The 23,832-nt window shown below is 39.1% G+C and overlaps 2 protein-coding genes across 5 annotated transcripts in view; one reads left to right on the top strand and one right to left on the bottom strand.

Annotated features, from left to right (window-relative positions):
• Positions 1-23,832, top strand: part of NINJ1 (ninjurin 1) — a 436,658-nt gene that overhangs the window by 279,828 nt on the left and 132,998 nt on the right. The gene's annotated exons all lie outside the window — the stretch shown is intronic.
• Positions 1-23,832, bottom strand: part of WNK2 (WNK lysine deficient protein kinase 2) — a 113,072-nt gene that overhangs the window by 54,204 nt on the left and 35,036 nt on the right. For all 3 annotated transcript variants that reach the window (XM_081848789.1, XM_081848788.1, XM_081848790.1), the window contains exons 5-11: positions 21,954-22,111; positions 18,368-18,456; positions 16,962-17,181; positions 13,717-14,005; positions 8,987-9,183; positions 4,315-4,467; positions 3,309-3,500 (exon numbers count right to left, since the gene is read on the bottom strand). In XM_081848789.1, coding sequence (XP_081704915.1) covers positions 3,309-3,500; positions 4,315-4,467; positions 8,987-9,183; positions 13,717-14,005; positions 16,962-17,181; positions 18,368-18,456; positions 21,954-22,111 — 1,298 coding nt within the window. The remainder of the gene's footprint in view (positions 1-3,308; positions 3,501-4,314; positions 4,468-8,986; positions 9,184-13,716; positions 14,006-16,961; positions 17,182-18,367; positions 18,457-21,953; positions 22,112-23,832) is intronic.

Genomic DNA, 23,832 nt, shown 5'->3' on the forward strand with positions numbered 1-23,832 from the left:
TAAGTTAAGCATTTAGGGGGAAAGAACCAATTTCCTGGAATCCTAATTTTAATTTGATGTGGGCTTTAAGAGCAGCTGAAATTTCCCACTTTGTGGAAAAAACTGAGGGAATCAGAGTGTGAAGGTACTTCTGAAAATATTGTCTGAGCAATGTGTATGCCTCACTGTGTTCTTAATTTTTACTTTTCTCGTTCTTTTAGTTTTAAAAACATGGTGAGTGGCTTGATATTGCCAGTCCTACTACTACTGACATAAAAAATTTATTTGCCACCTCTTTATTTGCTACCTCTTGAGAGCCAGTGTGGTGTAGTGGTTAAGAGCGGTAGTCTCATAATCTGGTGAACCGGGTTCGCATCTCCGCTCCTCCAAATGCAGCTGCTGGGTGACCTTGGGCTAGTCACACTTCTTTGAAGTCTCTCAGCCCCACTCACCCCACAGAGTGATTGTTGTGGGGGAGGAAGGGAAAGGAGAACGTTAGCCGCTTTGAGACTCCTTAAAGGGAGTGAAAGGTGGGATATCAAATCCAAACTCTTCTTCTTCTTCTTCTTTATCCACACTCACCAGTACAGACAATCACATTCTTTCTGGCGGACTGAGATCATAAGGACTTGTCTGTGTGTTTGCACACACGAGAATGCATGTGCAGTATGCACAGTGCCCAAAGTGCTTCTTTGTGGACATGGATTTGTCAATCTTTTCCTTCTTGTGACACCCACTGCTCGTCTGTCGTGATTTTCATTCCTACAGTGTGTCATGGAATGCTGATCTCAAGAGTCACCCAACCTTACACTGGCTTTTGAGGAAAGGAAGGGGATGATGACAGGAAGCTGAAAAGCTAGTATTTGTGTGCAATATATTGCACACAACCATTGTCCTGAAGCAGAAAGTTTCCTTCACAAATACTGGTGGAGCAATTACACTAAATGCTCAAAATTTAAAAAGTTTGTTGCACCAGCAAAATAAATGGACATAACAACTGGTGTAACTGTTCAGAAATATTTTGCAGAGATGTTGGAAAAAATAAAAATTGTGCATTATAGAGAGATACACCGACACATTTTTTTAGATTCAAGAAAAAATATATGAAAATGTAAATGCTTTCAAAATATGTGAGCACCTTCTCTCTCTCTCTCTCTCTCTTTTTTAGGCAAATGCATTTGAACCCAACATAAGGCAGTGTCATCTATTACTTAACATGTGGATTTAACACAGGAAACAAAGTGCAGAAAAATCTAATCAGGCCAGGGACCTTGTCTTCAATAGGCATCTTCTGTTCTGGAACAAAGCATTGTGGGTTCCCCCTCCCCCATTTTGATACAGTCAGAAAAAGAGCAAAGGTACTTGTTCACCTTCAACTTATTGTTCAGAAAATCTATTATAAGCCACTGAAAAGCATCTATATTTCTGCTGCTGCTAAAGGAAGTAACAACCTGAGCACTACAATAAGAAATGAAGGCGGGGGACGTGATGAAGGTAAGTGAGAGCTCATGGGGGAAATGGAGTCATATTTTGTCCATCATGCAGAATTTTCAGTATCCATGGCCTGTCTACCCTACTACTAATTAAATTTTCAACAAAACAATTCAGAAAAATTAAGACCAAATGGAGGACAAGGAATGTAAATAACACAATTTATTCAAAGAAGCCCAAACATTATCTTTATTGCTATCTATTTTGGTTCACTGGTTGATTGGTCTTTGTTTTTGCTTCTCTTTGGTAATCCCTTTGTGTCAGCTGTTCTGTTGTTTTCACTGTCCTGCTTTGCTTTTCCTGTGGCTGGAAGTCTCTTTCCACTGTTCCCTACCTCAGTTGTTTTTGCATACATTCAGAAAATGCAAAGCAATAACAACAAATGGAGTGAGGAACATTAAAATACTAACTGGCTTATTATGGCACAGAACTTATTGTGGGCTAGAGGCCACGCCATCAGATCATAGACTCGTAGAGTTGGAAAGGAGCTTGAGGATCATCTAGTTCAACCCCCTGCAAGGCAGGAATATGCAGCTGTCCCATATGGGGATCAAAATTGCAACCTTGGCATTATCAGCACCTTCAGTAAGATCGTCTTCCATAAACACAGTTTTAACAATGAGTCCGTAAGTGACTGTGGAGGCCAATTCTGGACCCACATGTCCTTCCACAGTGGGGACATTGGTTCCTGGGCAGGGGTTGATCATGATGTGGATTTGCCAAGCATGCCTTCCTCCTAGCATGTTTCTCCCTTGTGTTCTGTGTTTGAGTGTCTTCAAAGACCATGACACCTTTGGTAAAGGCTGTTCTCCAACTGGAGCGCTCGCAGCCAGTGTTTCCCAGTTGTCGGTGTTTATACTATTTTTTTTAAGATTTGCCTTGAGACAGTCTTTAAACCTCTATTGTTGACCACCAGAATTACACTTTCCATTTTTAAGTTCAGAATAGAGTAGTTGCTTTGGAAGACGATAATCAGGCACCCCACACTCTAACCAACTGAGCTATCCAGGTTGATGCACAAAGCGTCATTCTTTGCACATAACACAAAGCCAGTAAACCATGGCTTACTTCAACAGAACAGACGGTGGAAAGTGTGCCTCTGGATTTTTTCAGTAACAGTGGCCATGTCTGGGCTGGTTTCAACAACTGGAAGACCAGTTCCAGATACTGGTACTTAGAAACTACTCCTCAGCCCCACAGCATTTTTGGTATCGCATCCTAGACGTTTCCATTTTATCTCCCATGCTTTTACACATCTATATGAATTGACTGCACTATGTTATCCGGGGGTTTGGAACAATGCCTCATTTGTATGCAGATGATGCCCAGCTCAGTTTCTCCTTCATATCTGAGGCAACGGAAGTGCTAAATCAGTGACTGAGACCAATGATGGATGAGGTTCAATAAGCTGAAGTTCAATCCTGACAAGCCACAGTTTTGGTTCAAATACATTCTCTTTCTTCTCTTATAGTTAAAACCTAGAATTTTTGTTTGCTTTTCCTACTTTTATATTATTCTTGAGAGAGAAACAATTTGCTCTGCTTTATAAATGATACCCTTTGCATATTATAACCACCCCTTCTCTTTTGTGTCAGTATTTAGATTGAAAGTCTTCAGGCAATGATGTATCTCCTTTAACTTTTTTGGATGTGCTCAATTTATTTTATGCACTATACAATTAAGTAATAAAAATAAATTTCCTAAGCAAGATGCAAATGCACAGAAGCCACACACTAATTGCGAAGCCTGCCATACAAACTATTAGCTGTGAAGTTCTACCAAAATTAATTACTTATAACAAAATAAATAATGCTTATTGAATTTGAAGGTCAGCTTACCTGGCCAGGTGGGACTGTTGGAAGTTGCTGCACAGGGGGAATCTGCAGAGGTGTGAGAGATGCATTGCTAGCTGCCACCTGAGAACTGGGAGTTTGATACTGGGGCAATAGGTGAGGTGCAGGTTGCTGCACTGGGCAAATGGGCTGGTTGGCTAGAACATGCTGTAGAGGAGCTGGAGGTGGGATGGACTGCTGGTAGAGAGAAAAAGGGAATACACCGTAAGTTCCCAAAGTGCTCTGGCCATGGGGGATAACTTATTTGTCATAGGCACTACCTGATACCTCAACATAGGTGCCAACAACAACAGCAACAGCAACAACAACAACAACCTTCAACAACAACAACAGCAGCAGCAACATTCTACCCCCCTCTCTGTACCAGCTAAAGTGCTAAGAAAATAATAAATTAACACTGTTAAGAGAAAAGTTGAGGGGGGAAAGCCATGTAGTCTAGGAAAAGCCATCGCCTACCACCTGCAGACTGGTTGAATCATGCCATAGTGATATAGCATCATTCCATTGTGCATTGTGTCCCAGGACTGCACCAGAGGAGCAGCATGTTCAGATTCCATTTCCCCCACAGAAAATCACCAACTACCTCCCCGTTTTTGTGAGAAATGAAGCAACATGGAAACTGCAGAGGCGCTATCTGGGACAGTACTAGGTAGGTCACCCAAAGTTATGATGGATGAAAACCTTATTTTCCATCTCCAAAGAATGAAATGTATCCTCTCCTCCTGGCCATGGAAGAAAATTGAGGAGATGAGCTGTGCAAAGGAGCGCAGGTAGGGATGGAGGCTTAAAAATTCAGTGCTCCCTGTCTTTCTTGCATATTAAATGGATGCAGCATAATTATAATAACTCATTTTAGAATTTGAGCACTGCATTTGAAGATTACACCACACTTGTAATAATGCACAAGCAGGCTTGATATAAAGGGTAATAAAACACCCCTATGTTTATTCAGCATCTTCACTTAAAAGCAAAACAACAACTAACTACTTACCTGCTGGCTGGCTAACACAGGCTGTGATTGTCTCATCTGGACAGGGGCAACGGAGGTGGGATGGACGAGAGGGAATGGGATTGCTGGTTCTTGATAATGTTGTGGTCGCTGAGAGACAACAGCAGGTGGAGCCTGAACCACTGGAAGTCCAGGCTGAAGGGAAGAAAGGGGGGGAAACTACTTTAGAAAACTACAACCTGCAAAAATTATTGGCTGTCAGGACAGCCAAGTTGTGTTGTGAATCACTCCTTAAAGGCAATCTTGTAGCTGTTCAGGAAGTGAGGCCCATAAACTGAGTGGACCTTTTCCTATGGTAAGCAGCGACGACAAAACTCAACACCCAAGTTTTGTAATCCATACTTGGTAGAAAATACAGAAAAGACGACACAGGAGTTATGGCTGAAAGGATGGAACGAAGCTGCTGGAACCACAATTCCAGTGCTGTGATCCTATGAATACCTTGAATACAGTATACTCAAAATGTGTCCACAAGAAACAACAACGATGTATGCATACATGCTAAGAACATAACCTGCAGGTGCAGTAAATGTTTACTGGAGACCTCCGTGCTTCCCTTGTAAGTGGTCAAGGAAATTTCTTTCTTTCTCTTTTTCTAAAAAAAATCTTTAATAAGTATGAGCATTGGAGCAGAAAGTCACAGATGGCTTTCTGTTTTTTACAGCCTTCATTTACACTGTTCTCTGCCTTAACAATGCCCAAGCTGGCTGGTGTCATGGTGTCCACTGTTTCCACCAAGGCATGCAAACTTGCTACTCGAGCAATTAGCACTAAACGGAGGCAATTATCTTATGCCTGTGAGACAAGGCGAGAGTGGGATGAGACCTTATTTATTTATTTTACAACTGATGCAATCTGCCTTTTAGCCCATTATGGCTCACAAGAGAAGTATATTAAAATATGAACATTCAAACAAACAAATATTCACACTAGAGCAACTAGCAATAAAAGCAAGGTTGTAAAACCCAAGCATATTGCGTGATGCCTATACTTCCCTTTTCCCTATGACTCAGATGACAGGTGTGGGGAAACCCTGGAAGCATGATTATGGTACTGAGAAATGGTAGGGGGATTGAAGGGTAGGGGGAAAGAGAGTGGAGAGGAAACTGCGCCATGCTGACCTGCACTGAATCTCCAAGTCACCACCAACAGTTCCTAGCAGTTCCACATGAAGGTAAATAATGTATTTACAGTGCAGTAGTGACCATTTATTTCTTGGGATTGTCAGAATGAGTCAAACCAGATGGGGGACAGGAGATTTGCCATTAGATCTCCTGACCTTTTGACTGTTTACATATTACTGGCTTAAAACACAGAAAGGCTCATACGTATTTTCAATTCAGACTGAAGCTGGTTTTGGGGTTGAAATGCATCAGAACACAGTGTTTCAGAATAAATGACAGGATAGATACGGATTGTGGCTAACTGCTTCTCAAACCAGAAGTGGATGCAATATAAATGGGTGTGTGTACACAGCCTTCCTTAAACCAACAAAAGCAAGCAAGGAGTGTGGGTGTGAGAGTGAGAGTGTGTAAGTGTGTGTGTGTGTGTGTGTGTGTGTGTGTGGAATTTGAGCAGGACCAGTTACAGGGGTAAGGGAGATTAACTTCACATATGCCAAAATTCCCCTCCCTGCAGAAGCTAATATTTCCCCCCTACATAAACATACAGCTTACTTTTCAACTATCTTCCTTTTGTGGGTGGTGGTTTTTGTTTTTTAAAGGAAATGCTGGAGCATCCCATCTAGTTGGACTCTACGATGTTATGGGAGGGCGGGGGAGAAAGTGATAAAGCAGAGAGCAGGCACACTAGGGCATCCATGCACCAGATTACAGAATAATGTTTAGTTTTTAAAAGGAGAGGTATCAAAGACTCAACCCTTTCTGAGAACATTTTCACTATTTCCAAAATGTATGGCAGAGTGTGGACTGGTTGTGGTGAGGGGAAATTATTCAATTCATTCTCTCCAGGGCGCTGAAAAGTAATAAATGAATAGCCCCATAAGCTGATGCCTGCCCACAGCATATTTCCTTCCCCGACTAACTTCAGTTGTTGGGCACTAATGCCATCGAGAAGTCTTGTTTGTTCACTAGACTCCTCTACCTGAACAGCTTACGCAACCATGAAAAATGCATAAACAAAAATGACTTTAAAGAAAAGAGAATTGAAACACATAAAGTACACTTTAAATTTTCATGAAAGGCAGGCAAGTAATTAAAAACAGCTGATAAACTTTGGGGGAGGAGGAGGTTTGCAACTAAAAGCATGCTGTAACACATTAGGAAAGGGAGAAGTTACTACACATGTGAGTTGCTTTATATTTTTATGAATGAATAAAAAACAGCCATGTTAGCACTCGGTAGTCTATGAGTCGATAAAGAGCAGCTTTTTTGCAGAAATAAAAATGGCTAGCCAAAAACAAATAATGGCTTGTTAAAAAAAAAAAAGCATTATTTTTTTACAGAAAGGCAGGAACCCTATACAAAACATCAGAATGTACATGGCTGGATGCTGAATGAAAACTTGATGAGTTAAAATGATGACTTCTGGCACTTTTCTTTGTAAGTGATTAATAGGAATATGTTATATGTCAAAAAGTCCTCATTAAAACATAATGTCATCTATTTGAAGTCTTACTCTGATGTAAACGGTGTTGAAGGAAAAAAATGAAACAAAACTGATCAAATATAAATAATTGTTGTGATGACTAAAATTAAGCAAAGTGCATCTTTATGAAAAAGTATTTTACTTTTTAAGAGTTTGCATTTAGATAAAAAAGCAATAACCCATGTATCTCACAAATGTCAAGTTAAAATATTTTACTTTTTAAAACTCTCAGGAGTGTCACATCCATACTTCACAACTGAAAATCAAATGTTGGGTGGGCACTGAGGCACCCAGCTACATTGTTGAATTTTGCAATTGCACAAATTTGCAGGCCTTTTGCTTTATATAATGAAGCAACAAGATAAGATTAAAACTTACAAGGTAGATAGTACATTTATCCGAGGAACCGTTGCAACAACAAAGGAAGGCTGGTACAATCACCAAAGCTATTCCCCTCCCCCGGGTTAAGAAAGCGATGCTGTCATGGAATTCATGGGACCATACAAACTAAGTACACCTTAGGTTTTATTACAGGCATTTTGGAGAGAGAAAAGGGGAAAGTAGGGCAAGCATGACTTTTCTAATTGATTGAAAGTCATTCCGGGTCAAGCAGGATGCATTCAGTATCATTCCTGGAATTGTTCAGTCTTCTAAGTCAAGCGAGGAAGCAATGAGGCATTCCACCTACCACAGCTCTGGCATCTTTTTTACAAGCTAGGCTGCTCCCAATGTTTGGTAGGCCTTCAGTCAGGTAGTCATTCTGCATCACCGACGTCTGATCTGGACCAAGCTTGTGGCAACACTGGGTACATTCTGCCTTGCTGGCTTGTTCAGAAATAAATTCTGGATATGGGGTTTTCGTAGGCGTGCTTGCTGTTTTTACTGAGGCAGAGCTATTTTGTGGGTTAATTAGATGCTGCACAGATTCATTTAATAAAGACAGGTCTAAACTTTTGCCATAAAGCTTACTAGTTTCATGATGTGGTTGAGATGCAGAGCTGGTTTTTAGACTATCGCAGAGGACGGAAGGAATGTGTATAGCACATTTAAGAGGCATTAATAATTCAGTTTTGTTCAGATCTGCTCCAGAATGCAGCAGATGAGCCAAGCACTCATGGCAGGTTGGTTTAATGAGCATAAACTCGGCAGAATTTGAAGACTTCCACAATCCCGGTAGCTGTGATTCACTGATTTCATTTTCCTTCTCCTGCAATGGTTTTAGGCTTGATCCCAGCAGTTCTGCTGTAAGAGGCATCGCATGTGGTGTCAAAGCCACCACTGAATCACTATGGCGACGGCAACTGAAGGAACTGCTGTGCAACGCAGGTAGCAAATACTGTCGAGTACAGAAGCACTGTGTCCCAGGGGTCTCTGAGGAGGAGCACACAAGGCACGTGCCAGCTTTGTCATTGAATAAGACTGAAGGTTCGTGTTCGGCTTCTCGCTGCTCTTCTTGCAGTAACAGTTCCATTAATTTTTGCTGGTTGTTGAAACAGGAGCATGAGAGCAAGTGTGAATGACTTCCTAGGTACTGGTTGTTAGATTTAGGAGCTTCTACAACAGAAGTGCTTCTTCGCCTCTCTGAAATATTCAGTCCAACGAAAGAGCTACACAGGTACTGAACAGATGCCTGGCCTTTAGAACAGCTGGAAGAAATATCTGACCCAAAAGATTCTTGAGAAAATGAAGGAACAATAATATGTGGCTATAGAGACAGCGAGAAAACACAACAAATGAGAGAATGCTTAAAACAATAACGTTTAGGGGTTCTAATTTGGTTACAGTTAAACTAATAAACACATTTGGGTTGAATTAAATGTATTGCACCTGGTTAGTTTGTTAGAGTACACTAGCTGAAGCAAACATACATACTGAGTAGATAAGCATATGTGTTTTTATGGCACCAATTCATATATATGGGGGAGCTTCATATATTTATGTGGGGAAACTGGACTCAGAGTCTAGAATCTGAAAAAGAATTTGTTCTTAAAGGTTATATGTGGGGATCCATAAATATAAAGTATTTTAAGGAAACTGTTATGCTTACAACTGAAGGCTGCTGGTAGGGTCCCAGCTGCTGAAGACCATGGGGCAAAGTCTGGCTTTCGCTGAGAGGTGGGCTATAAACCCGCTGAATTGCAGGAGGTATTGCATCAGGCATAGATGAGTAGATGACACTTTGCTGGCTGCTCTGGGAGTCTGAATACACGGTTGATCCCTGCCCACTGTCGAATGTGCTATCAGCTGAAGGATGATTGGGGGAAAAAATAAAGTTGTGTTAAAAATCAAAGGAACTTAGTTCTGATCCCCAACTCACTGATGTCCCAGCTAGTCTGCAACAATGCAATGCCTATGTAATATCACAGCCTGTGCAATGGTGTGCTAGTGCAGTAGCCCATATACCTTCTCCTAAAATTATAATGCATTTATCAGCTTGCACAGCATATCTCAGAATTGGCCCACTGCTCAAATTCACTTTAGTTGTTATACGCTAAACAGCTGTTGGGTTACTTTCTCTACCAATTTTCTCATTGCCATCTTTATCTGGATAGAGCCATACTGAAAAATTCATGTCAAGGCTAGCATGTTTTGCTCATTTATGTCTACCAGACACTATTACAGACCCATAGCACAGTGGATTTGATTATGATTTCAACTTGACATGAGTTAGCTGAACACCTTGCTGGAATATTTTTTTCTCCTGTATTTTTAATTCTCTTTTATTCAGTGATGATATTACAAATTCCAAGGGGCCATATATACAGGACTGAAGCAGTAAAGTGTGCTGGAATTTTGTTATTGCAAATTTCCTCTAAAGTAGGTGTGGAATTAGGGGAAAATATTAAATGTAGGAGTGGGATGGACGGATGGATGAAAGGAAGGAACTGTTCCGCAGCCTGCTTGCATACTCCCCTGCTTTGAACCTTAAATCAGCCTTTACACTTTGACTTTATAGGAAATCATCATGGCCATAGCATGTCATTCAAGTCAATGTTAATGTGGAGTATTCAATAGATATTTATTGGTGCAGTCCAAAGTCCTGGTCATGCTGACACTACAATCTCTTTTCTATACAGCTCAGTGCTTTGAATGAGAATGGATGTTGGTGATTCTGTGTTATATTTCCTCTGCTCATAGAAAGGAGCAAAGAAGCATAGAATATGGGCTGCATGCAAAACAAGTGTGAGCAGACTCCGGCTTACTAATGCTCATCAGTAAAATAATTTTTTAATATATACTTTTAGTAAAGCTGAAGGACATGTAGTAGAAAAAAACAGAAGTAATTTGGGTGCATTACTTTCTGAGTGATAGAAATACAAAGAGTGCTTTGTTCTATTGTTATTTATTGCTGGGAGAAAACAACTTAAGTATTAAAGTTCAAGTGCCATTTGCTCTGCAATGAGACATGGTAAAGAACAAAGAATTTTCTTGTGAAAGAGTGAGCTCAGTTTACTTTATATCGGGGTGAAGAACCTCTAACCCAGGGGTCAGATCTGGTAAGGTTTCAATTTGGCCCACATCACCTTTTCCCCCCCAAACTATGCACACCTGCCCCACACCTGACACCATATGTGGTAATATGTGTGGGGCTGTACAGACATAGCTGGATTGGCTGCCCTACCAAGTTCCCTGCAAGGAGCTCAACCACTTAGCCAGTCCTTGCAGAAAGCAGTTTTGCTAGCCCTGTGCTTGATGCTTTTTCCAAGTTTAGGGCTGGCAAAGCCCCATGTACTGCGGTCCCCAAGCACCCAACAGCCAGCTGGCTGTCAAATACTTGGGAAGTACCGTGGAAGAGACTTTGACAAGTGGGCAAGAGAATCTGCCTGTTAATTTCATAAGAACATCAGGTGACTGACAGGTCACTTGCCCAAGCTGGCCTGCAGAGTTGGGGGAGATAGTGGGCAAAGAAATTCCCCAACCTTGCTTTATATGAATGCTTCCTGCCCTAGTTTCTGCTTTTACAACAAGGACACTAGCTTATTTAACCATAACCCTAAAGCAATTTGATCCCAGCTAACCAAGCAATTTTTTTTCTGCCCCAATGCCCCTACTGATCTTGGCAGTGGCAGCAAAAAGAGGGGGGAGGGAATCGAAGCAGACAAAGCACTGGAGAGGGCAGAGCCCAGGGACCTGGCTATCAGATTGATCAGCTGATGAGCAGAGAATGGGCAACAGCCCTCCTTCTCAGCTGATGTGCTTTAAATATGTCTTTGCAGTGTGGAATGTTTAAACACTATGCTATGTTATTGTATAGCTGATATCAACAGTCCAGCATCTCCAAGTTTGATAGGGTACTATATTATTAAAATAGTTTCTCTTTACAAAGCAGAAAAAGGAACATATGCCACACAATTCTTAACTGGAGCCAAAATCAAGCTCAGGCTTAATAAAAGTATTTGGGAAGTTACATTTCTTCTGATTTTGGGGGATTCAGTTCTAGCTCTCATAGGTTTGGGCCAAATCGAACCATGAAAATTCATCATGGTCCAATCAATCTTCCTTTTAGTGGGGTGGGAGAAGCCACTTCAAGTTTTGCTCATGTAATTGTTTATAAGCAAGACTCCATGTATTTTATAATGTAGAGATGTTTACAGCATAGATATTTTAATCTATTACAGAAATTATTTGTAACCACAAATGGGGGGCGGGGAGTGTAACTATACAGAGCTGAAGTAGCAGTAGGAAGCCAAGTCTGGATTTTTATGGCTCATCATGTCATACAGAGATGCTAAATTATTTATCTTCATTTCTGCCTTCTTTGAGTATCACAGGCAGCGTAAAGGAAATTATTTATAGGGCTTTTAGACACAAAAGCACTATGCTACCATCCAAATAGCATATGATACTGGTGCTTTAAAGTACAGCCAAAAAAAATTTAAAATGGAAGTGGTGGGATTAAACAGCATCTTATTTTTAAACATATTTATGGTTTGTAAGCAGCTCTCAATGAATAATTATTTTATAGCTAGATGTTTTAACTAATTTAGTTAAAATGTATATTGTTATTTGAGGTCTAGTTCTCATATTAGGAAATTTGATCTGTTTTACTGAAACAGAAAATTAGAGTTGTCTATTATGATACTATTTCAGTTATTTCTGTAGTCAAAAATATTGTGTCTCATCTTCGAATATAGTGGCCTACAAGCTTCAGCAATGAAGCAGAATTCTATTGTGCTGGTAAGTAAGTATATTCAATCCTGACCCAATCCTTGGACAGAACAGTTTCAGAATTGTAATTTTCTAGATAAGTTTTTTGCAGGGGTCCCACATGACTCCTGCTGTAGGGACTATCTGCTACGATATAGAATTTAAATTCTATTAATGTTTAATTGCTTTTTAATGGTTTCTTCCCTGTGTTTAACTGTTCTTGTTTTATCTGTAAGCCACCTTGAGACCTTGTCAGGGAAAAGGTTGGGGAATAATAATAATAATAATAATAATAATAATAATTTTAAAAAAAACTATCTATGGTGGCTGCTTGCCATATATTAGTTAGTGCTTCACTCTAGCAGGAAACACCACCTGGGATGAAAATAATAGGTGTGGAATATGTAATCTCAACAGGAAGTAAGTCCCAAGAACACCTCTGTTAGTTGAAGCTCTACACAAGGATATGCAGAGAGTGCTACCAAGCTGCAGGGGTCATGTCGGACTAACATCCCCAGGAACAAGAAGGATGTCAGAGAATGGCAATGCTTTGCAGCTTTCTTTGAACTGTTTAATGAAATCTTTAGCCCTCATCCCATTTTCATGTTTACTGTGTTCCAGATTCAAAGGGAACCTCTGGCCCCTGGCAGAACACCACTTCCTTCCATTTCTCTTCTCAACTGGTTGTCACTTTTTTCCATCTTTCAAGTCAAATATTCCATGCCATTGTGAGCTAATGGGGCTGGTTGTTTTTCCCCCACCCTACTTTAGGATATTTTTTCCTGAAGATATTCTGAGCATCTGCAAGCCTCAGAGCTACTTTAAGCCTGCCAGCACCTCCCTTTTGTACATGGGTAGCACTGTTTTGGCTACAGCTCCATGAACATAGGAAGATTTGAACAAGAAATGCAGGTCATGATAGCTAACTGCTGACCCTTGAGAAAATGTTTCCTTACAGATCACTTATTTATTTTAATCACAAATACGTGGAGCTTTTGGAACCATGCATCCCAGTTGTTTTTGTTTCCCTGCCATCTTTCCAGCATAATTTACCTGTTTCACACTCTACAAATTTGCTGGCATGGTAACTGTGCCTATATGATTCTTATTAGACTTTAATTAGTTTACATGCAGTGCTTTTTTCTTAAAAAATTTTTTAGTGGTACTCTCATTTTGACTCAAGAAAATCAGCATTTTATATCGGGAAAAATAAATACAGTGGTACCTCTGGTTACGTACTTAATTTGTTCTGGAGGTCCGTTCTTAACCTGAAACAATTCTTAACCTGAGGTACCACTTTAGCTAATGGGGCCTCCTGCTGCCACTGCGCTGTCGGCACATGATTTCTGTTCTCATCCTGAGGTAAAATTCTTAACCTGAGGTACTACTTCTGGGTTAGCAAAGTCTGTAACCCAAAGTGTTTGTGACCCGAGGTGTTTGTAACCCAAGGTACCACACTGTACAGTAAATGGACAAAAGTACAAAGATTCACAAAATGTTTAGGGGTGTGTTTAGGTCCCTTTGCGTCCCCCCAGAAAAAAAGCACTGCTTTCATGTATTATTCACCACCAGTGCCTTGTTATATACTCTCAGTTGGGTTTCTATGAATACTGAAACCAAGCAACTTACATGCAAGTGAAGTGACGCTTGTGGGAAGATTCTGCTGAGAAAGATGCTGGTCAGCTTCAGGCTCTTCTGGTTCTGACAGTATGTGATGACCAGTGTGAGAAAGGTACATAACCTGAACTGGTTGTGCTTGTGGAATCTTCATTTTTTCTAAACTCTCCGGATCCCGTTGTTCTTCTGATTGCAGGAGAGGCCAAATCCTCTCTCTTCTCCACTGTATTAATGCTACTCTGTCACGTATTGACTTTGCAACAATTTTGACATCGCTCTCATGAAAAAATCCAGCATCAACCTGAAATAAAGCCATGATTGTTCAGCTGTGAATCCACATACATGTAGGTGTTCATTCAGCAGAGTATTTTCTAAAGAGTTTTCGAAGAAGTGTGATATAACGCATGCCACAGTTTTTCATAAAATAGTGACGTAGCTGCAAAACCAGCACCAGATCAAGCAACTATTATTCTATTTAAACATATGTCTGTCAATCACTCTAATTTGAAGATCACTGGAGCACCATATAAAATCAGTTGTTAGTGAGTGTTACTTTTTCAGTCAAAGCATAACAGATGGCTGACAGGAAGGGGGCATTTATAGGAATAATTAAACCCAGTGCACACTGCCATCATATTTGGCATAATCTCAGATGTCTGCTTCATGAATAACCTACAATTTTTCCAAACTGCATTGCAGCTTAAGACTACAGCTTTTCAGGAACAAAACCTTACAGAGGCTACCTCTGTTTCAAGTTTTTCAGTAAGACAGGTTTGCAGCAATGATATTTTCAAAATGGAACTAGGCACCTAGGCCAGATATTCAAGTTGCAATGTTTAAGACAATCATTCATTTTATGCTGTCTTGCATCTGAAATCTACTTTACAATTTCATTTACATGTATTAATCTCTGTATCTGAAACAGAATGCATATCATAAATGGAGAAAACATATAACAAGAGCCAGTGTGGTGTAGTGGTTAGCGTGTTGGACTAGGACCTGGGAGACCAGGGTTAAAATCTTCACTTGGCCATGAAGCTCACTGGGTGACTGTTGGCCAGTCACTGCCCCTCAGCCTAACCTACCTCAGAGGGTTGCTGTGGGGATTAACTAAGGAGGGGGAGAACCATGAGCTCATTGGAGAAAAATGTGGGATATAAATTCAGTAAATAAATGCCTTTCCTACTGTGAATATATCATTTGTGCAGCTGCTCCTGCAAACATAGGCTCACCAAGCCATGTACCAATCTTTAGGTACTATGTAAAAAAGTCATCTCATGTCACATTAACTACAATATAAGCATATTCAGCTGATACCATTTCAAAAGCTCACTTGGCACTGATACTTTTACTTTTACCTCTTACTTTTACCTCTTCTGTCTTTCACCCAATCAGAAATGTATGTATTTCCATATTTATGTTAGGGTCTAAGACGTGGTATGGAACTGAAACAAATTCACCCCATGATTTTTAAAATGAAACATTAAAATATTTAAACCAAAAGGACTCAGGTGTAAGTGTTTTGTGTAGTCTAATTAAGCCTTTTAAAATATATGTGTGCTGATTTAAAAAACTGGCATATCAGCATTAGCTTGCTGGATGGAAAAGAAACGGAGTTTACTGCAAAAATCTCATTTATTCCTCAAGCAAGCAAATAGATTTGGGCCCAACTGATACTGCCTAGCTTATTGTAGCCAACCTGCTTTTCATTAAAGACATCTTGATGGGAGAGACAGAAGAGGACAGAACACTTTTGGCTAAGCAAGGCTACAGAGCTTCCTTGTTCCTTCAGAAGTACTTCCCATGAAGAACTGAATTCTTGCATAACTTCCACTGGCAACTTTACCAATGTATTTGCTAACACAGCAACTTTGTGCTTCACACAAGAACTCTTCATACACCAAGCAAATTTATTCTATGTTGGTAAATCACAGTATGACGGAACCTATGGCAAACAATCTGAAAAATACTATACTGTACTGGAACCAGTGAGAAAAGTTTTTGGGGAAAAAGCTTTCTTGTGAACAAATTCTGTTGGGAAACTGAGGGCTAACAGTCTTGCCCTGAGAAGACCCCAGAGGCATTCTAGCAGTGTTTTGTCAAAGGCTCAAGCACACTTATTCTGATCAGCGCCTCATATTACATATCATCTGAATGTCCACAAAAGTACATCATGCTCTTCCATATGTATGTGGGAAGAATAAAAATGTAAAGAACCAACTTGTAGTAGAACTGATGCAGCAGTGCTTTTGCTGTAACCATCAGAAGCTACACATAATTGTACTGAACAATGTGTATACAGTGGTACCTCGGGTTATGAACATAATTTGCTCCGGAGGTCCATTCTTAACCTGAAACCGTTCTTAACCTGAGGTACCACTTTAGCTAATGGGGCTTCCCGCTGCTGCTGTGCTGCCGCAGCGCGATTTCTGTTCTCATCCTGAGGTAAAATTCTTAACCTGAGGTACTACTTCCAGGTTAGCAGACTCCGTAACCCGAAGTATTTGTATCTCAAGGTGTTTGTAACCTGAGGTACCACTGTATAGGATTGCAACCCAAGAAATGCAAAACTAATGGTTATTTAATCATGGTTTCTTCATATCTGACTCCCCACCTTCTACTTGGGTAGCCATTTTTATGCATTGGCTACTCAGTCCTTACACCTAAAGAAGAAATCAGATCCACAGTGCCTTCCTGATATTACAAAGAAATCTGTTCTCCTGACACTGTGATTAATCTATAAATTAAGAAAGGAGCATTTGTGTTCCCATTAGACTTTTCTTTGTTTTATGTCCCTTCTTAATCAGCCATTGAACTGCCACATCTATTTTGTTGCTGTTGTTTAATCATAGATGGAGGGAAAGGGAAGTGGGGGGAGCAATATATATTCACCCAACGACAATAGGTATCTATCTATTCAGTATATAAAACAACTCAGCAGCAAACTTGACAAAGTTTATCCTAAAGGTATCAGTATTAAACCTTGAATAGCCCTTGTTCTTTGTTTCTGCAGTTTTTACCAAGAAATTAATTTGGACACATTTCATCTTACTGGAGAAAAAGTTAGAAATGGTGCAGACTCTATTCAGTACTCTAATTCAGGATCTTTTATTCTCCTAATTTCTTACCCAAGCCTTCTAAATCTCTCTGAGCTGAATCTTTGGAGTGGAATTTACTTTACCAGATTTGCTCCTGGTGTCCTTTGAGATTAATGTACTACTTATATATATATTTTTGTCAGGAGAAGTTTATTTTACCATTTCTTGTGCAACATCATCAGGAGTTTCCTTCTCCAGATCAAAAGTAAACTCAATGGCTCCATTATCTTTGGGTTTTCCTTTCAGTTTCTTAGGATCTTCTACCCAGAGTCTTAAGGCAATAGAGGATTTCCTACCATCATCTTCTTCTGCAAGTTCCACTCTTACCCCAGTATCTTCAGCAAAAAAGGCATGGCTTAGTAAATCTTTAATTTCATATCTGGAACAAGGACAAATTACAAAAACCGTATTAAGGCACTACAGATTTTAATACATTTTAAAACAAAACAAAACTGTGTATCACATAAAAACCAGCAGAGGGGCCTTCAGTAATTGAAACAAAAACTGAAGGAGCCTAACCAATAACAAAGTAAACAATGGATATATTTTAGGAAAGAAGCCTGGAGCAAAAGTCTGTCTAATGTTTTCAGGCTCTAACAAAGTTTATAGATGTACATTAAACATTTGGGACAACATTTTTAGAATGTAAGAACAGTGATGCTAGAACAGTATAAGGAATGCAACTTCTTTTCAGCAGTGACCATCCAACAAGCTCACAAGCATAATGAGAAATCCTCTGGCCTTTTCCTAATTTGTACCTCAGTAACAGATATTCAAAGGTATACTTTCTCAGAACGTGGAGACTCCATTTTGCTACCATGGCTGATAGAACAAAATTGTGTTCCATTAATTTGCCTACTTTTAACACAATCTGATTAATTATTTTATTCATTTCTTTAAGTGGATTTATTCATTTCTATTTTATAGAGGCACCATATCAAAGAGGCACTAATTGCGACAGGCATGGCTTTGCCTGGATTACTCTCTTGTTTCTTTGCCCACATCCAGTCCTTCCATGATCACAAGCAATGGTTTAGAGCCTCCACCTTCCCTCTTGAGCCTGATGGGAAAGAAAGGTGGAGCTGTGCATCATCAGCATACTGATGGCACAAAACTCCAAATCGCCAGGTGATTTCACCAGTGGTTTCATGTAGATGTTGAACAGTATAGGGGGTAGGATAAAACCTTGTGAAATACTGTATGCCAATGGCTACTGTGCCAAGCAAATATCCCCCAAAACTATTCCCCAGGAAGAACCTAAACTATTGCAATCTGGTGCCCCTCAAATTAATCTTGTATAGGCAATCCAGTAGGGTTGGTCTAGCAAAACCACCAGGAAAACACTCGCCCTGTCTAGCTACCAAGGGAACAGAACTGGGACAGAACCAAACAGAAAAGAATCCAGATCACATGTTTTATCCAAGAAAACTTGTAGGAAAACCCTAAGCCTTAGAGTTGCATCAGCTGGAACTGGATATTCTCCTGTTATCCTCTCTCTGCCACAAACACAAAAGTCAGTTTAATATCTACTCAGTGATGAAAAAAATTTACTATTTGAAACACACCTCTCTTCTTTATTTTTGCAAATGCATTCTCCAATTATCTCCTTAATTTCAGGGTCGGTAACTTTATCAAAACTTGCTGGTTTGACACCCTGCAAGGAAAAACAAATCAGCCTTAGGTCTACTCAGAATAGATTTCAGTTCAACAGTATTGAATTACTAGCAAACTTACTTTGGGTAGCTATTTGGTCTAATGCAAAACAATAGTATAGTATCTTCCGTAATCATGGTAAAGCAAATATCAAACTAATTTGAAACTTAAATGGTAGAATTCTTTTCTATGGCATCTTCTGAAATCAACATATGTGCATACAGAACAGCTTGGATCCATAGCAGAGGATTTGCATCCAAAGTGTCCTTTCGCTCACAGAAGGTATCTTCCACAAGCAGAAGGGCAGCCTGCGATCCAAGCTAATATTAAGAAAATACATCAGAGGAAATTAATGAAGATACTAAGAAGGACAACGGTTCTATTTTCCATTTTAGAATGTTACCAGTCCTCTAGTTATGAGGTTCAACACAGATGTACAACATAACCAGATTTCAAGGATCAGAATCAGATTTGTAGGATCATACACAACCTCCACTCACACAACCCAGGTTGAACATGGTGAATCTATAGTCCCAAAACATTACTATGTTGTGATTTCTAAGATTGTTGTGAATCAATTGTACATTACGCAGTATTATTTGAGATTAATTTCTATTGAGGTAGCAAAACAGAAAGTTCTAGTGCATTTCTTACCACATCCAGCTGAGGAGATTAACAAGAACCAATAATTTATGCATGTAACAAAGGCACGGTTGCTTTTTCTTTTCTTTTAATGAAAATTAGCTTTGGGCTCTATGGTTCTGATTACAGGGAAATGTAACCACCCCCAAAAATTGTCCACATACTTTCCTTGTCCTCCCTGTAGGGTTCCAGATGTGTGTTGATCCTAATAAACACCCATATTTATTTTGAACACAAAACAGGTAGTAGGGATAGATTAAGTGCCTATCCTAATGAAATAGTCATTATGGAGAGGCCACTTGACATAAACAGAGGGGGCTGCTCCACACAGCGAGATGTTCATTTTAGCAAATCCTCATACAGGTTTGTTGCCACCTCTGTGTGAGAACTGCTCCACTACAAACTGTTTCAACAGAAATGCTTGGCTGAGGCACAGAAACCAACAGCGTGGCTGTTGCACACGAGAAAGAGGCTCTTCAGCTGAAACAGTCAGCGCTTTGTGCGGCGACCATCTTATGTTAAACTTTCCTTATGCTATTAAAAGGAAAGCAGTTCTTCATTATACTTTTGAACACTTCCCCCCTGCTAACACTTTATTCATCCCCCACCCCATTGAAGCCTTAGTCATCTTTTAAAGAACTGGATCAAAAATATATGAGGGATATGGAATCCTCCTTAATCCTAGAACAGAAGACTAAATGTTTCATGTATCATATAAGACACAATTTCAATATGGTGACATGAAGGGAGAGTATTGGCAAGTGGGGTTAAAATTCTAGACAAAACTGGCAGACTAATGGAAAGTTCTGCTCAACCTGCCATAAAGCACAACTCTAGAGAGCAATCAATTGTTTCAAAAATAGCAGTATGGCAGGCCACAGAGATGTTTTATGGCCTACAGAAAATCTCCTGAATAGTGGGCATTGTTGGTTTTAGGAAACAGCAACTTGTTTCTACCGTCTTAGCATTTTAAACCATTTGTCTGTTGATCAGTTTAGTCATCAAATATCACAAAATGACTTGTGACTGGAGAGGAGAGGATTCTGTCAGGACAAGAGAAGTTGAAAACAAAAGCTGCCCAGTAAGCATCCTGAGCAAAACAAGACAAAGCAAAAGCTAAACCCTTGACACAATGCCCACCCAAACCTATATATACCAGATGGATATACAAGCTGGTTAATTAAGCCAATTCTGATTCCTGTCTAGGAAATGCCAATTTTGTATTATTTTTAAATGTTGTAAGTGCTTCATCCAGTGCTTCATTAATTTCAGCAGCTCATTATCTTTTGAGGTATTGGAATTTCAAACAGGGATGAACTTACCAATCAATTTAACTGGTAGTATGGTCAACTAGACCTTTAGTGGAGGTGAGGGGAAGCAATTCTAATCAGCAAGGATGAAAGTTAACAATGCTTTTTGGAAGTGGTTTTGATCCCTGTGTTTTACTTAAAGAGGTTCTGAAGAATAAAAATGGGGTTGTATCCATTGCTAGTCAGTAGACCCATTAAAATTAATAAATTAAGTTAGGCATGCCAATTAATTTCAGTAGGGCTACTCCAAGTATGGCTAACATTGATGCCAACCCTTAGTTTCCTACTAACAATGATCAAGTGTAAGTTTAATGAGTAAATGTAATAATTTCTCCACTATAAAGCACCTATAAAGCTTTATGCGACTTGCTAATTTATTTAAATTTAAATTTAATCAATCAATCAGTTAAAAGGCAGGAAATTAAGCAGCTAAGATTTTTAACTGGCCACGAGCCTAATTCACATACATATATTGGCTTGCCCATTAAATTTCATAACCATTCTCTATCATTGTTGATAGCATTTGGGTTCAGATAAATGTTGTCTACACATTTTAAGTGTGTGCATTTTAGGGGCCTAATACATGCCTATAAACAATGGTTCCTTGTGAAAATGGCAACTGTGCCTCTACAACATGATTAGTGGAAAGAATAAGCTGTTGCCTTGTGCATTCTGCCTATAATCCTATATGCAAGCAAGGCATGTATCCACACAAAGAGCGATACATATCATGTCACATGTCTTTTTTCTAGGAAGGCTATCTTTATCAAACATCTACATTTCTTCATCCAAAGAACATTCAATTCTACATCCAGAGTTTGGAGCATTGCATTTTCCACTGTGGACAGACTTAGGACAGTTATTTCAAGCTTTGAAAGCATACTTTGTATCACGGAGATTTAATCACTTTATGAAAGAGATCCATTCTAGGCTATTCACAAAGGACATTAACAAGAATCTGGCATAATAAACTAAATTATGTTGACAAAATGTACTCAACTAGGCAAAGATTTTGTCACATGAAAGAGAAGCACTAATAATTATGACTGGAATGTACATTGTTCTGTTTTCCTAAGACCTAAAATAATTAGCATTTCACATTACTTTGACTCAATAATCATCACAACAGCTCTGTAAGGTAGGCAACTATTATTAGCATCATGTTACAGACAGAAGCTCAGACTAAATATGAAAGAAAGAAAGAAAGAAAGAAAGAAAGAAAGAAAGAAAGAAAGAAAAGCAGTTGCCAAGGGCTGTAGATTTGATTAGAGAAGTTATGGAGAATTAAGGACTACTTAATCTGTTTCCCAAGGGCCTTTTCTGAACAAGATGCTGTTCCACTAAGGGGAAATTATATATTTTACTTTACATGTCAAAAAAATATTGAAACATGAAGAAGACACTGAAAATTTCAGCAGTAACAGGACATTATGATCACTTTTATTTGAGCCATATTGTCTTCTTAATTATACAAAAATGTGACTTAGCAATAAAAAAATACACCACAAGTTAAGAGAGGAAATGCCCATATTATGAAGTCACTTACACAGGTTACTTTCCTGTAAATTTGAGCAGCATTCTGGCATTCTGAATACGGATATTCTGAGGTAGCCATTTCCAACATACACATTCCAAAAGCATAGACATCCACGGATTCATCATAGTGTTCTTCATACATCTCTGGAGCCATAAATTCTGGAGTACCTGAACATAAAGAAAAAGCATTTGACTTTGACTTAGAACACTTGTCTCTTTGTGCATTTAGAAATAAGTGAATTCATCAAACCCAGAGCTATTGAGAGTTTGCTGTTTGGGATGTCAATGTGTTTGAATGACTTTAATGTTCAGTTTTATCATGATAGTGTTGTGTATATGGCTTTGGTATTCGTTGTGTAGTTATTGTATGCCAGTCTGGTATCACTGCTGATAAAGGGCAGCCAACAGATTCAACCAATTGATCAATGAATACACTAGCTAATGCATCACATGGGCTGTGTGATAGCAACCATGCTACATTATTTAACACTATAATTTATATAATAGTTATGCCACTGTGTTCTGACACTACGAAGGAGCACTTCCTACATCCATCTAATGTGAAACCAAGGACTACTACAGAAGCTATATTCTACTGAAAGATTCTGAGCCCATGTGAAAGCCTGAATAAATAGCTTAATTACTGTTTCGAAACTTGGAGATGACAACTTTTATAAATAGGTGATTTACAAGCCTTGCATAATTTTCATTTAGGTAATAATAATAGTAGTAGTAGTAGTAGTAGTAGCAGCAGCAGAACAGAAATCACATCAGTATAGAACAAAATCCACTCAGAGAGAACTAAGATACTTTCGAGAATGTACAACTTGCTGCTAAAATGGAATATTCAGGATGAAACAGTCAAATCAGCTATGATTAAATGGGCACAGGACATTGGTCATAACATTATGTTTGCTGACTGGGAAAAGTTGTGGACCACTGATATGAAGTTTACGGCATGTAATGCCTTAAGAGAAAATATTATGAAAATGATCTATAGGTGGTACATGACCCTAGTCAAGCTTGCAAAAATTTATCACCTGCCTGATAATAAATGCTGGAAATGTAAAGAAACTGAGGGAACATTCTTTCACCTTTGGTGGACGTGCCCAAAGGTCAAGGCTTTCTGGGAAATGATCTATAATGAACTGAAAAAGGTATTTAAATATACCTTTCCTAAGAAACCAGAGGCCTTCCTTTTGGGCATTGTCGGCCAATTGGTGCCAAAGAAAGATAGAACATTCTTTATGTATGCAACAACCGCAGCAAGAATACTCATTGCAAAGTATTGGAAGACACAAGATTTGCCCACCCTGGAAGAATGGAGGATGCAAGTGATGGACTATATGGAATTGGCAGAAATGACTGGCAGAATCCAAGACCTGGGAGAAGAGTCGGTGGAAGAGGAATGGAAGAAGTTCAAAGAATATTTACAAAAACATTGTAAAATGTTTGAATGTTAAAATGATGTTGGATATAAAGATAACATGGCATTAGTGACATGGTAAAAAGAAAAATGCAAGAATGTTTTAAAAGAAAAGGGTGTAAAGGCTTGAGTAATATCATGTCAAAATTAAATAAATGATATAAGGGATTAAGTTATAAAGAACATGCAAGAATGTATTGAAAAAGAAAGGGAAAATAGAAGACATAATAGGTTGGAATGTATAATATTGATTAAGATTTGAAAGAGGGTAAGGACCTGCTAAAATTGGATTCTGTAAAGGGGAATGCAGGAAAGGGAGACGTGAGGAAGTCAGGAAAAAGGGTTATAAAGATAGGAATTCAAAAACTATTTTTTCTTTATTCACTGTTCTTTCTTATTTTTTCTGTCATATGTTTTTATACTGTGTTTTTTATCTTTGTTGGAAAAAAAACAAAAAAACAAA

The sequence above is a fragment of the Podarcis erhardii genome (assembly GCF_964252035.2).
Source record: "Podarcis erhardii genome assembly, chromosome: 2".
In the NCBI taxonomy this organism is placed as follows: domain Eukaryota; kingdom Metazoa; phylum Chordata; class Lepidosauria; order Squamata; family Lacertidae; genus Podarcis; species Podarcis erhardii.